Raw genomic sequence first — 13,484 nt, forward strand, 5'->3', positions numbered from 1 at the left:
TCCCCCCCAACCCCGTCCCCTCTCAAATTTATCTGTGCATATATGCAACTAAGAGTCCTTAAATAGTGCATAATATAATCAAAACGGTTACTTTATTCACTTTTAAAAAGGCACAATACACACTTACAGTGACAAAATAACAAATGGAGTACATCCAAAGTTAAGAAAAAAAATTTTAGGTGGTACAAAGTATGTAAAATAAACATTAGTTCATCTCTACTATGATATTGTGCTTTATCGCAGACAGTGCTTCTTCTGTTAACTGAAGATAAAATTTCTCTTCATTCAACACTATTGCTTCCCAAGTGAGTTGGTACAACATCTTTAGAATTGTCCTTTGGCATCCTTTGTATTCACTGTAGTATTTTCAGGGAATCCTGTCATTTCATCAGAGTATTTCAGTAATGTGGTCTTATTACTCATTACACACAGTAATGGGCATCGCCTTGAAATTAACAACTCATACACTAGGTTAACAAACACAAATGCAAGTGTTTCTTTGCAACATAGTAAACAACTCAGCTGCAAAAATGTGTAACAACAGTTGGTAGAGAAATCATGGAATCATAGAATGATCCGTGCTGGAAGAGACCTCCAAAGGTTGGCTAGTCCGGCCTCCCTGAAGTCACAGGGACATCCTCAACTAGACCAGGTTGCCCAGGGCCTTGTTGAGGTAAATAGATTTACCTTCTCTCACCAGGATCATATTTTAAAAGGTTGTCTTCTTTCTGAGCCAATCTGCTGTAGATGCATTATTGACCAGTGTAGTCAGAGACTCAGTCCTAAACAGGCCTCACACTTCAGCCATCATTCATCAAGCAGAACCTCTGTATGATTTAAAACAAAACAGAAAAATGACCAAAACCAAGCAGAAAGGGGGGGGCAATGTTTATAGCTCATCATACGTGTGTCCCTTTTGAATCCTGTGGAGATTGCTTTCTCTCCTATTCATCATTAATCCGATGTGGCAGAATCTTCATCCAGTTTTGGAAATGACACTGCCAGATTGGCAGTAACTGGGCATGACTGGCACCGTGCCACATTCTAGTCTCTTTAAGAGGCAGAACAGGTTTTTCATACCTCAGGACTCAGTGTGTGAGTTCGGTGCAAAGAATATTCATCCACAGAACTACTTTCTGTCATGGTGTAATTGGCAACTCTATGCGATACAGTCCTACAAGCGAGATTAATCCATCCAGCTTGTTATTGGCTCCTGACTGTGACCAAAGGGATAGGAGTTAGTCACTTTGGGTGGAAGTAAGCTTGTGATGGTTGAAGCTCAAATGTTCCTTTGTCTTCTTTGCTAAGGTGTACTTAACTAATCTTGGGGTAACTCACTTGGCTTTCATCCAACACAGATTTGAGGGTACTCTGATCTGCTCTGAAAGCTCAGTGCTGCTGATTAGCTGGTCTGTCTCCCTTCCCTGACACTTTAATACAGAAACCTATGTTCTGTCTCTTTTATGGTTCTGGGACTTTTCAATCATTTTTCTCCTTCAGTCCTTTTAGGGACTCAGCTCCCTAAACCACTGGAAAACTGCATTTTTTATTGTTGCTGCTTTTGTTGGAGTAGTTTTTTGAGAATTCTTGGGTTGACTTAGATCATGAAGGAAGCTGGTGAACTTCAGCAGATGTGCAAAGTGAGTGGCAGGCCAGGAAAAAGGAGAAAAGAATGGAGGAGAAAAGCAAAGATGTTAGATTTATAACAAAAATAGCCTCACCTCACGCATCTGGGAACAACAGAAATGTAAGCCATTCTACCCTTGTTTGTGATCATGTGTCTGTTGGGTCTTTGGTTGCTTGTAAGAAGCTCTAGACCGGTTTTACTGATCCAGGGGGAGACCTCTTGCTCTGTATTTTGGCTAAGGAAAGGCACTCTTGTCTTTTGGTTTTTTAGTCTTGTATTAATGTTTTATATTGCAATGTTATCCTTGTTAGACTTGTTGGTCCACAGGTTGTAGGTGACAAGAAATACATTTTGGGATCATCTGACTTGAACTGTATATGCACATATTTGTGTGCACATACACACTAATGCAAGTAGCTGATTAGTCTTGAGGTAAAGAAGGATAATATTTTATTAAGAGAATCTTAAAGATAAGCTTTTGCTCTAGATACCAGAAGACACAAGAAGAGATACTGTGCCAGTTTATAGTAAAAACTAGTGAATGGCACAGGTGCAATGATTAGACTGTGTTTCTTTGTATGGAAAGTCTGGCTCTTTTCCTTCCATGTATCAAATGCAAGCATACATTAACCTTCTTAATGATAAAAAAATGCAGATATCATTATCTGCACCACCTCCTCTGTGTCCAGGAGCAATGTATACCAACAAAGAGAAAAGCAGGGAAGAATGCTAGGAGGCCTGCCTGGATGAGCAAGGAGCTGCTGGACACACTATCACTTAAAAGGAAACTCTATAAGGAGTGGAGGAAAGGACAGCTAGAATGGGGGGTATATAAGGAAGCTGCTCTAGCAATAAGAGATCTGGTTAGGAAAGCCAAAGCACAGTTTGAATTGAATCTAGCCAGGGAGGTTAAAGGGAACACTAAGAATTTCTACAGGTATATTAATGGTAAAAAGAAGACTAGGGAAGGTGTGGGCCCCCTCAGAAAGGAAACAGGTGAAATGGTCACAAGTGACCTGGAAAAGGCTGAGGTTCTCAATGACTTCTTTACCTCAGTCTTCACTGCAATGGCCTCCAGCCACACTCCTGGAAATAGTCATGGAAGCTAATGGCAAGAAGCAGAAGGAAGAACTGCCCATCATAAGTGAAGATCAGGTTCGTGATCACCTGAAGAACCTGAAAGTGTTCAAGTCCATGGGACCCGACAGGATACCCCCACGGATACTGAGAGAACTGGCAGATGAGGTTGCTAAACCCCTCTCTATTATATTCCAAAAGTCCTGGCAGTCTGGGGAAGTCCCCACTTACTGGAAAAGGGGAAACATTACTCCCGTTTTCAAAAAGGGGAAGAAAGGAAGAACCAGGGAACTACAGGCCAGTCAGTCTCACCTCTGTGCCCTCTGTGATCATGGAGCAGATCCTCCTGGAGGCACTACTGAGACAGAAGAATATAGTGAAGAGGTGATTTGGTACAGTCAGCATGGCTTCACCAAGGGCAAATCCTGCCTGACAAACCTGGTGGCCTTCCATGAACAGGTGACAACATTAATAGATGAGGGGAGAGGAACTGATGTCATTTACCTGGACCTGAGCAAAGCCTTCGACACTGTCCTGCACCACATCCTGGTCTCCAAACTGGTGACACATGGGTTGGATGGGTGGACCACGAGATGGATAAAGAACTGGCTTGATGGCTGCACCCAAAGAGTGGCTGTCAATGGCTCCATGTCCCAGTGGAGGCCAGTGACAAGTGGAATCCCTCAGGGCTCAGTCCTGGGACCAGTCTTGTTCAACATCTTTGTTGGTGACATGGACAGTGGCATTGAGTGCACCCTCAGCAAATTTGCTGATGACACCAAGCTGTGTGGTGCAGCAGACATGCTGGAGGGAAGGGATGGCATCCAGAGGGACCTTGACAGGCTGGAGAGGTGGGCACAAGCCAACCTCATGAGGTTCAACAAGACCAAGTGCAGGGTCCTGCATCTGGGTCGAGGAAATCCCAAGCACAAATACAGGCTGGGCAGTGACTGGCTGGAGAGCAGCCCTGAGGAGATGGACTTGGGGGTGCTGGTGGATGAGAAGCTCAACATGAGCTGTCAATGTGCACTTGCAGCCCAGAAAGCCAACCAGATCCTGGCCTGCATCAAGAGAAGTGTGGCCAGCAGGTCAAAGGAGGTGATTCTCCTCCTCTACTCAGCTCTGGTGAGACCCCACCTGGAGTACTGCATCCAGTTCTGGAGCCCCTATTACAAGAGGGATATGGACATGCTGGAACATGTCCAGAGAAGGGCCACCAGGATGATCAGAGGGCTGGAGCACCTCTCCTATGAGGACAGACTGAAAGAGTTGGGGCTGTTCAGTCTGGAGAAGAGAAGGCTCTGAGGTGACCTTCTTGTGGCCTTCCAGTATCTGAAGGGGGCCTACAGGAAAGCTGGGGAGGGACTTTTTAGGATATCAGGTAGTGACAGGACTAGGGGGAATGGAATAAAGCTGAAGTGGGGAGATTCAGGCTGGACATGAGGAAGAAATTCTTCCCCATGAGAGTGGTGAGAGCCTGGAATGGGTTGTCCAGGGAGGTGGTTGAGGCCCCATCCCTGGAGGTGTTTAAGGCCAGGCTGGATGAGGCTCTGGCCAGCCTGATGTAGTGTGAGGTGTCCCTGCCCATGGCAGGTCGGTTGGAACTGGATGATCCTTGTGGTCCCTTCCAACCCTGACTGATTCTATGATTATTATAAAGCATTTGTATTTCAAGTCAGGAGCACAGATTCAAAGCTTGCTGAGGTAACTTGAGAGTCTTTGTAATAATGTAGATGCTCTGGTTCAGACCCTTCCTGCTTAAGAAAAAAAAGTCAAATTTGACAGTAGTTTTTCCAAATACCTGTTAAAAATATATCTGTGAGTGAAGAGACTGTAATGGGAACTGTTGAAGGCAAGCAGATGGTGGGCAGACGACAAGTAGAAACAGCAAGAAAGAAAAACATGAACTAACTTACACAATGTAAGTCTTCTACTCACTTCACCTAACTTGTTAATATAAATACTCAGGGTAAATTTTGCTAGGAGGATTTAAAAATCAAATAATTATCTTAATATTGGTTGTAAAAGATACGCAGCTTTAAAAAGAAAAACTAAAAAAAAAATATATATATATATATTCTGGGATAATCTGAAAAATTAGAGCAACATGTAGCCAAAGTGGATTTGGAAGCACCTAGAAATAAGTGCTGTTGTTAATAATAGGAATCCATACTGTAAGCGTTTTAAATTTGGAAAACTTAAGAAACAAACAAAAAAATCAGTGAAGATGTGTGCTGTATTCTTGCTGGAGCACAGCTGGGTGTATTTCTCTTTTAAACTACTCAGCTGCCATTGTTGGTCAACACTGATGGTAAGTAATAAATGTCAGCTGCGTGGTGGCTGCGTGAAATTCTGGCCCATATGTTATGTGCATTTTCCTTCAAATGTAAATATTAAGTTTAATCTTAAGAGTAAAGTAAGAGATGCTTTGTTTTCCAGTCTCATTTCAAGGGTTTTGTTATAAGCCCTTTGTTAGTAGGCCTTTAGTATAAGACAAAATTGTTAGAAGTATCTTTGCAGTTTTTCCACTAACCTGTGATGCCCACTTTAAATGACATGTAGAATGGGAACATTTAGTGATTTTTTTTGTGATTAGAGGTTAACTCTTTCTTCCCTTCTTTAAATTAACATCCATTAACAAAACCAGTTTGTTCATTGCAAGTTATTTTATAATACTGCTGTGCTGAAAGTAACCTTGCCCAGGGTATAATTCGTGTGAGAAAACAGCTGCTGTGATACCCTTTTGTTGCCTGCATTGAGGGATGGACAGTTAGAATGCTGCCTGCCAGTGAGTCAGTTGGACTGGGTTATTGCTCTGGGTATACACACATGCTTTGAGAGGAGTGTGGATCTGAGGGTGCATGGAGCCACACTGATTATGTCAGGTGCTACAAATACAGTTATCTCAGAGTAACTTACAAGCACTTTGTTCACAGGATAAAAATACTTGCCAAGCATGCAGAAGTAGACCATTCTACTAGACAGAGTATTGTCAGGTGTGCTGTCTTATATAGCTTCCAAGCTGCCTGGTATGCATCTGTACTTCCTAACCTGCCTGGAGAGAAAGAAATATACTATTTTAATAACCCTATTTAATAGGGTTATTAAATACAGAATATACAGAAAGTATTTCTATTTTCACAAAGATGCAAGAGGAATCTTTGACAGACCAAATGAAAGTCAATGATCCTTAGGTTAATATCCTATCCATTGGATTGTTCTTTGTGGTTCAGTCTGGTTTTAAGTTAATCTTTTCCTGGATATCTGGTTCATTTTTTTTTTTCCCATGGTCAACTCTTCCTGGTTGTTAAATGATATCACTCTCTCTGGGGGAGATATGCTGTGCAAATGAGAAGTGCATTTTCCAAGAGATTGTTGCAAATGTTGTACCAAAACATAAGGCAAAAAAGGAAAAAGAGTCTTTTACTTCCCTTCTTCTAGCATGTTTACCTCATTTGAGTGGAGAGAAAGAGCAGAAGTTCTGATGGACAATCCTTTATGTTAGCTGTTTTCTAATACAGAAGGGAAAAAAGAGGAAGTGCCTCTCTCTTCCACAGCTGTGTATTGGCTCCAGAGACTGTGTATGAGCTGAAGGCTTTTAGATGTTTGTTTTGATTATTTGGGTTGGAGGAAATGGTTATTCCACTTAACTCAGCATTTATTAAACCATCTCTGGAGTATCGTCCCTGTATATGGCATAAAAGGAAGATGTCAATAAACTTGAGTAGAACTAGCAGAGCCATTGGGATTGTGGTGGTGTTGGGAGAGAGGATCTGTGAGGAGATGCTGGGAGAACCAGCTTGTTTAGCCTGGAAATAGGAAAGTTTGGGGTGGGCCTAATGGCAACCTTCTTGTATCTCTGAAGGGGTTCCCAAGAAAACTAAGCCAGACTCTTCAGTGAGCTGCACAGCAACAGAGCAAGAGACCATGGTCATGGATTGGAGATTTTTAAGACCTGACTGCACAAGCCTCTTCACCTGTTCTGAATTTGATGTTGAACTTTCTTGGTGGAGAGGCACACTGAACAAGCCAAAAAACTCCCAAAGTCCCTTCACCCTCAGTTGTTCTGTGATTCTGTTATGGACAAAAGCACTTCTTAGGTTAATTGCAAATGTAGATACGACTTTGAATTTAATGTCCGGAGGCTTTTGGTATTAGTTGGAGGGAGGGATGCAGCTTCTCCTGGTTGTGTTACTGTTAGAAGGGAGATAATAACTGCAGTTAATTCCATTCATCTTTTCCACACTGGAATCTAATCTTTGTCTTCGTTTTGGAAACTACTGGGTTACAAAAACTGACTTAACAGCTTACTTGACTTTCTTTTTCTGGCAAATGAAGCCAAGAGATACAGCTTGGTCTGTCACTGATCCCTTTACAATTTGAAGTAGCAGAGATTTGCTTTTGGTGTGCTTATAGCATCCACCAAAAGCACCCATCTCTCTCTGAGAGACATACTTCTTCACTGTTCTGAGTGGTTTGAGACTGCATATGCAGACAGCATTAGCTGTTTTTTACCATGACCGTCTGGGTAGAGCAAAGCTCTGCTGTACTTCAGAAGAAATTAAATACTTTAGTAACATCCAGTTTGTTTTCTGCCTCAGTCTATGTGGTATACATGCCATCTGTAATGGTCAACTTCAAAACCCATTGGGGAAAAACTTCAGCCAAAGCAGAACCTAGGAATGATATAAACATTGCTTGTATTGCACTTTCTATGTTACCTGTTTTGATTTTAATTTTTATTCTTCCCAATCAGAAAACAAATCACTTTACAAGTATGAAGTAACAGACCAGTGCACATAACCAAGGCTTGTTTGTTTTGCTTGGTTTTATTTGATGTTTTTTGTTTGGTTGGTAGATATTTTTTTTTCTCCTGTAATTTAATAATAGGAAGCACATTTTCAGGACAAAATGCAAATGAGACTGTTACAGGGAAAATGACCTTTTATGTAATTTAATTTGAAGTTGGTTATGTAAAGTAATTGAATGAACCTTTTTGACTCAGCTTGGGGGATACTGTGATAATATTGATTTAAGCAATCATAACATCAGGGAAATGAGAGAGAAATACTTCTTCCTTGTGTTTCCTTCCGACCAGGGTTCTGTCATTTGGTAGTAATAGATGTGTGCAGTCTACTTTCAGATAATATGAACAATGGTGCTTCTACTCCCCTAGTTGTGACTTAATTTTACAGCCGTTATCCTGTTTTCCATTTACTTTGTATAATTCAGCTCAGTGATGATAGTGATAATGCAGAAGTATATTCCAGGTTGAACATAGAGATTTGGGAGCTGTCTGACATTTATTTTATGGTGAAGATGGATTCTCTCTGTGGCCCAGGAGTCTGATCAAAGAGAGGAGGAAAGAGCAATAGCAGAATTTCCCATGTTGGAAGTTGGGGAACCTTTGATACTTAGTAATTTCACTCTGTATCAAGGCAGCGCTTGGACAAATACTCCAGAAATACCTTTGTTATTTTCAGATTGAACCTTTTCAGGGTGATTGTAAAAGGCTGCATTACTATTTCTTTATTGGTGGTAAATATTAACTTAAACCTTAAGGCACCCAATTGAAATCCTGAAGTGTGGCTTCTAAAGTAAAATAATACTTGAAATGAAACAAAGCTATCACTATCTGGAAGATTTGTCTATTTCCAAATACAGTAATGTAATTGAAAATTTAACTTCAAAGCTGTTTAAAATTCTGCTGACCATAGCAGCAGAGTAAGAGCAGAACGTAAAGGAAATTGGACTGGAGTTCAGAAAACCAAGGCAGAACTGACAGCAGTCTGTCTTGTGTTATAAAGGTAAATTGCCATCCTTAGGGAGCCTTTTTATTAGGCTTCCAAGATATGCCTTCAGAGTTATGCTTAAAGATGTTCTGTGGTATGATATCTTTATTGCCAAAGCCCAAAACCTAACGTTGGTATGTTCTTGTTAACAGTTTATACTATCTCCCAGAAACCCCACACTGATTACTACAGTCATGACCAGTTTTCTGCTTGCCACATCAGTGCATCCAGCCTCAAACCATAACACATAATTAAAGAAAATAGTGACACACAGAGAACGTGGGTAAATATGGTTTTTCATGTTTGTGATGATAAAGCAGTGAACGTAAGTCTTGATCAGTTGTTAACCTGTTTCAAATTACTGACCTTTGTTCAGTGAGTTTGATTTTTGCTGAAGATACAGGAAGAAAATAGTTTTTGCAGCACAGCAAGTGCAAAACCAGTTATTGATTTCATCCCAGATGAAAGTCATGCAATAAAACTTTCAAATTGGGATCTTTCGAGTTTTACCTTGTTCCCGGTATATGAGTTTATAGTATCAGTGTGTGTCAGAGAGGGTGAGAACATGCAGTTTTAGTCACACAGACTTCTCATGGGTGTTAGGCAGGATGACTGAGAAGCAATGGTCTTAGGATAGATTCTTGATGTATCTTTCGCTGAAACATGTAAACAGATAATCTATTTTAGGTACAGCATTTTGGAAAAAATATCTCAGAGCTGTCTAACTGCACGTAAACAATTGGAGAGTTGGAAGGTTTCTGAGCCAGATAAGGTTACTGCACTGTGTAATATATAAGGTGTCCACATACATGTGTATGTGTGCATACACACACACAAGTAGTGCACAAGTTCAGCATCTTTTGACTTTCGCTTTGCAATTAGATTTTTCTAGTAACTGGCAAAGGAAAGATCAAGTTTGTTTCTCAAGCTGGTTCCTCAGCCTTGCAGCATTTGTATTTCTGCATACATTTGTTAAAGCAAAGACAGTTTCCATTTCAAGGCAGATGAAAAATAATAAACCTGGAGCAAAGGAAGTTGCAGTAATCTTTAGCCAGAATATGTTAATAGGGACTAAATTAGAAATAGATTGATGCAGATTTGCTGACTTTTGTTATTTTTAAATTTACATTTTTTGGCCTATGACAGCTCCTTTGTACTGTTAGCTGGAACTGTAATGAATGTGTTTCCATCACCTTGGCATGATTGTGTTGCTGAGGTGGACTCTTAAGCAGCCTCTTGATCTATCAGAATGTAATGTTTCCAGTGGAATGATGGATACTGTGCCTGAGACATCCTGTTTTCAAATTATGTAAGTGTTCTTGTAAAATCTGCTCCAGTCCTTTTCAGAGGACTCCATTCTGGTTTTGTTTTGGAATCATATTAATCTTAATTTATGCTACTGATAGAAATTGTCACTTGCTAGGGACTATTACTGGGCAATGTTAACTAAAATTTCATGCAGTAGTGCTGAGGTGAGATGTAGAAGGAGGGTGTTGCAGGAGTGGAAGCAAACTAGCCTCTGTGGGCAGAGGTGCTCAGGGGAGATGCAGCCCTCTGAACCCATTGCCCTGACTCTTCCCTCTGTTCCTTCATATCTGTACTTGCCATGGATGATTGCATTTGTTGTGATATGTACACACAAAGTACTTTGAGAGCTGTGTTGCAGTCAAGTTCAACTAGGTCTTTCAGTCTTAACCTTTATCTTTTTAAAAACTTTATTGTGTTATTCTCCTCTCTGGCTTTTAAAACACTCCTGCTTTTCATCTGTGCAGGATTTCTCTCCTGAGGATAAAATATTCCTCTTTTCTCCATGATAATTCAGTTTTGCAATTCTTGTCCGTTTCTACATCACCTTTAACTTCTGGACTGAGTACTTTTCCACTTTGTTCCCTTTTACATGAGTTTTGACTGCTCTACTTCTCTGGTGGTGCCAGTCTTAGACAAATATTTTCCGGCTTCTCTTATCAAATCTCTGTTTTGATGTTTCTAGCCTAAAGATGAGGAGGGCACCATTCTGTCACTGTGGTTTTTTGCCTGCTGAAAGGGCAATAGAATGTAATGTAGTTAAACCTCACTTTCTGTAACCAGACTAGGTTGGGGGAAAACCTGCTTCAAATCACCTTGGTTTGCATTTTTTTGTCCAAACCTTCCTTAGCTTGCTTGCCTTCAGATCGTGGGCTACTTTGAGCCGTTTTCTGCGTATGAAGTGCCAAACACGACTGACTCTGTTAGTCACAAACTAATGATTACACAAATGGTACAAAATGACCCATGGCTGACAAGTAGTTTTACCCCCATTTATTTATGGGGTTTATGCTGTTACATTATTCCCATTTACTTGGAAAATCTGTAGCTTGTGCAAGGTAAAGTAATGAGAAAGAATGTTGTATATTTTGAGTAAGTTCTAATGTACAGATGGATTCCTTACCAGCATGAGGCACAATATGTCAACCAGTGACATTTTGGTAACAAAATCAAGATGCTGCAGCATTGTTTAATTTTTTTTATTTCAGTTGTCAAATTGTTTTTAACAGAGATACCAGTGTTAGCAGTAGGGCTGACCTGTGTGAAAACATGCAGTTTAAACTCTGAAACTCAGAGCGTCTGCTATGCTAAGCCTCATCTTAATTTATAGGGAAAAATGTAGGCTTTGTGTGTAAGTGGTGTCTTCACTGGTAGTTGTTAGTTTTTTTGTATCTCTGTTGGTCTATCTAATTTTTTTCTTTTCTTTTTTTTTTTTTTAAACTGCATGCTGAAAACTAGGACACAAGTTGACAGATCTTGAAAGAAGAGAACTACTGGCAACAGCAGCGTCTTTGTATGTGGCTGAGCAACTGAGATCACAGCGATTTCTAGGGACTCCAAGGTAAGTTCATTTCTAGGAACTCAGACGTGCTGATGCATTTCGTTAATGGCATTTTCTAGTACATGAGAGACACTGGTGAGAAACTGCATGGTTTCTTAATATAGCCTGTGTTTTCTAAATTCAAATGAGCTATGGCTTACATTTCCCTACTCACACAAGTCAGACATGATTATTTTTATTCTACATATTAGGAAACTAATAGGCACAAAAATGTGTTACAAGCCAGTACAGTAATTAATGCACATCAGGAGTTTCATTAATGCAAAATGTTGCTACATTAGTAACTAACCACAAATTGAGCATCACAAATTTCCCCTGTGCCCATTTGAAGTGATCTAAGCACTTTGGGTTAAAATGAATATTCAGATACAGAGCTTTAAAATATTGTGGATTCATGAGTAATTTGCTACTTTGATGAGGAACTTCAGTAGTTTAGGGTCTAATTCTGGAAGCACTTTCTGACTGGCAAATGCTGAAAGAGTCAGCACCTTTGCTTTAAAGTATGTTTTGGTGCTTTTGTTCCCCTGTTCCCTCATACTTTTGGATAGTAATTGTTGGCAACCTAGGTAGTACTGGTAATCTTCCAGTCATTGCAGTAGCTTCTGTCAAAATATTAATTCAGGTTTTTGGCTTTTTGGAACAGAATGCTTTTTTTCTTCTAGGATGTTTCTGGCTTTCATTATTCTCTGGCCTATCATTGTCAGTGCCTTAAGACCATCTGTTAGAACTACAGAATTTGTGGAACTTGCTTGGGTAGTTGGTGTTTGCAGTGGTTGCAGGCCTTGAATCCTAACATGAGTATGACTCTTCTTGCTTCACATTCTTTAATGTAGTTACGTGTGTGTGTGTTAGTGTGAGAGGGAAGTCTGAATGCAGGATAGACATTATTCACATTCCATGCCAGTGGTTTGACAGTGTATTCTATTACTGATTTTACAGTGGTCAGGAATAAATCAAATGTGGTTTCAAGAAGTCTTTATTTTTATTTGTTCTCACAAAGATAAATAGGACCATATGGTGTTAAAAAGAAAAAAGAAAGAAAAGAAGAAAAAAAAATAGACAGGGTGAGGATAACAGCTTTGTAATATATAGCATATGTAGGGCTACATCATTGTTTGCCTTATGCACCTATAGGGGAAAATAAAGCACCTTTTTATTTCCTTCCATGAGTTACATCTTCCATAGCAAATGGTATAAGGAGAAGAACAGACACTCAAAGGCCACTCTTCCCTAAATAAAAGATGAATGAGGGAAAATAAGGAGAAGCCTTGATTGTAGTTTTTACTGGCCAGCATAGGAAGTTAAGTAGTCTGGTACTTCTATAGAGAAGTAATGGATTACTTTGTACTTAGGGTAAGGATAGGGATTGTTGTTTTTAAATAGTGTTTCTCAAACTGCTGTTGCTTTCCCTGCTCTTAACTTGAGATTTCCACCCTCCTCCCTCCCCCCACACTACCCCCTGTTCCCCTGGTCTGTTAAATTTTCTTACTTAAAACAAACCAACCAACCAACCAACCAAACAAACAAAAAAACACAAAAAAAACCCCAAAGCCAAAAAGGAGTCCAATTTGAAACAAAATTTTTAATATTTTCTTTTTATTGCAAGTATTTTCTTTCAGTACTAGGTATGTATGTCTCAACAGAAAAGACAAATACAACTATTTTTAGTGTGAGATACCAGATATGTTAACAAAGTGTTGCTTTGAGCAGTCAGGCATGGGTTATCTCTGTCCTGCATTAGGGAAAGAAACACATACCTGGTTTGAAAAAAAATTAGCTTATCTTTGGAGTCCTAGCCAAACTCCCTCACATATTTTCCTGCACTATGAGTAGAGAAGGCAGCATAGTCTGACCACTTGAAGTTTATAAGACTAGATTAAGGTCTGATTTTTCAGATTTTTAAATGGTGGGGCTAAAATAGCATTTTAGTACAGGGAAGATTTGCTTTCTCTTGCCATGATGGAGTGTCCTTATGTTCAGCTCAGCTTTCAAAGGATAATCTTTTGTGTCTGTTGAGGCATATGTGGATCTAGACTGAATCCTTCAGAAGTTGAGCCTTAAATTTGTCTCCAAATGGTAACTGAGTGGGGCTCTTATTCAATAGGTTTCAATTCACATAAAT

At 39.9% G+C, this 13,484-nt stretch overlaps 1 protein-coding gene across 1 annotated transcript in view; it reads left to right on the forward strand.

Moving 5' to 3' along the window:
- The window catches only part of PCCA (propionyl-CoA carboxylase subunit alpha), a 292,821-nt gene that overhangs the window by 139,321 nt on the left and 140,016 nt on the right, over positions 1-13,484 (forward strand). Inside the window, exon 18 of the mRNA XM_054381074.1 lies at positions 11,260-11,362. Coding sequence (XP_054237049.1) covers positions 11,260-11,362 — 103 coding nt within the window. The remainder of the gene's footprint in view (positions 1-11,259; positions 11,363-13,484) is intronic.

This window comes from Indicator indicator, chromosome 1 (genome assembly GCF_027791375.1).
Source record: "Indicator indicator isolate 239-I01 chromosome 1, UM_Iind_1.1, whole genome shotgun sequence".
Classification (NCBI taxonomy): Eukaryota; Metazoa; Chordata; class Aves; order Piciformes; family Indicatoridae; genus Indicator; species Indicator indicator.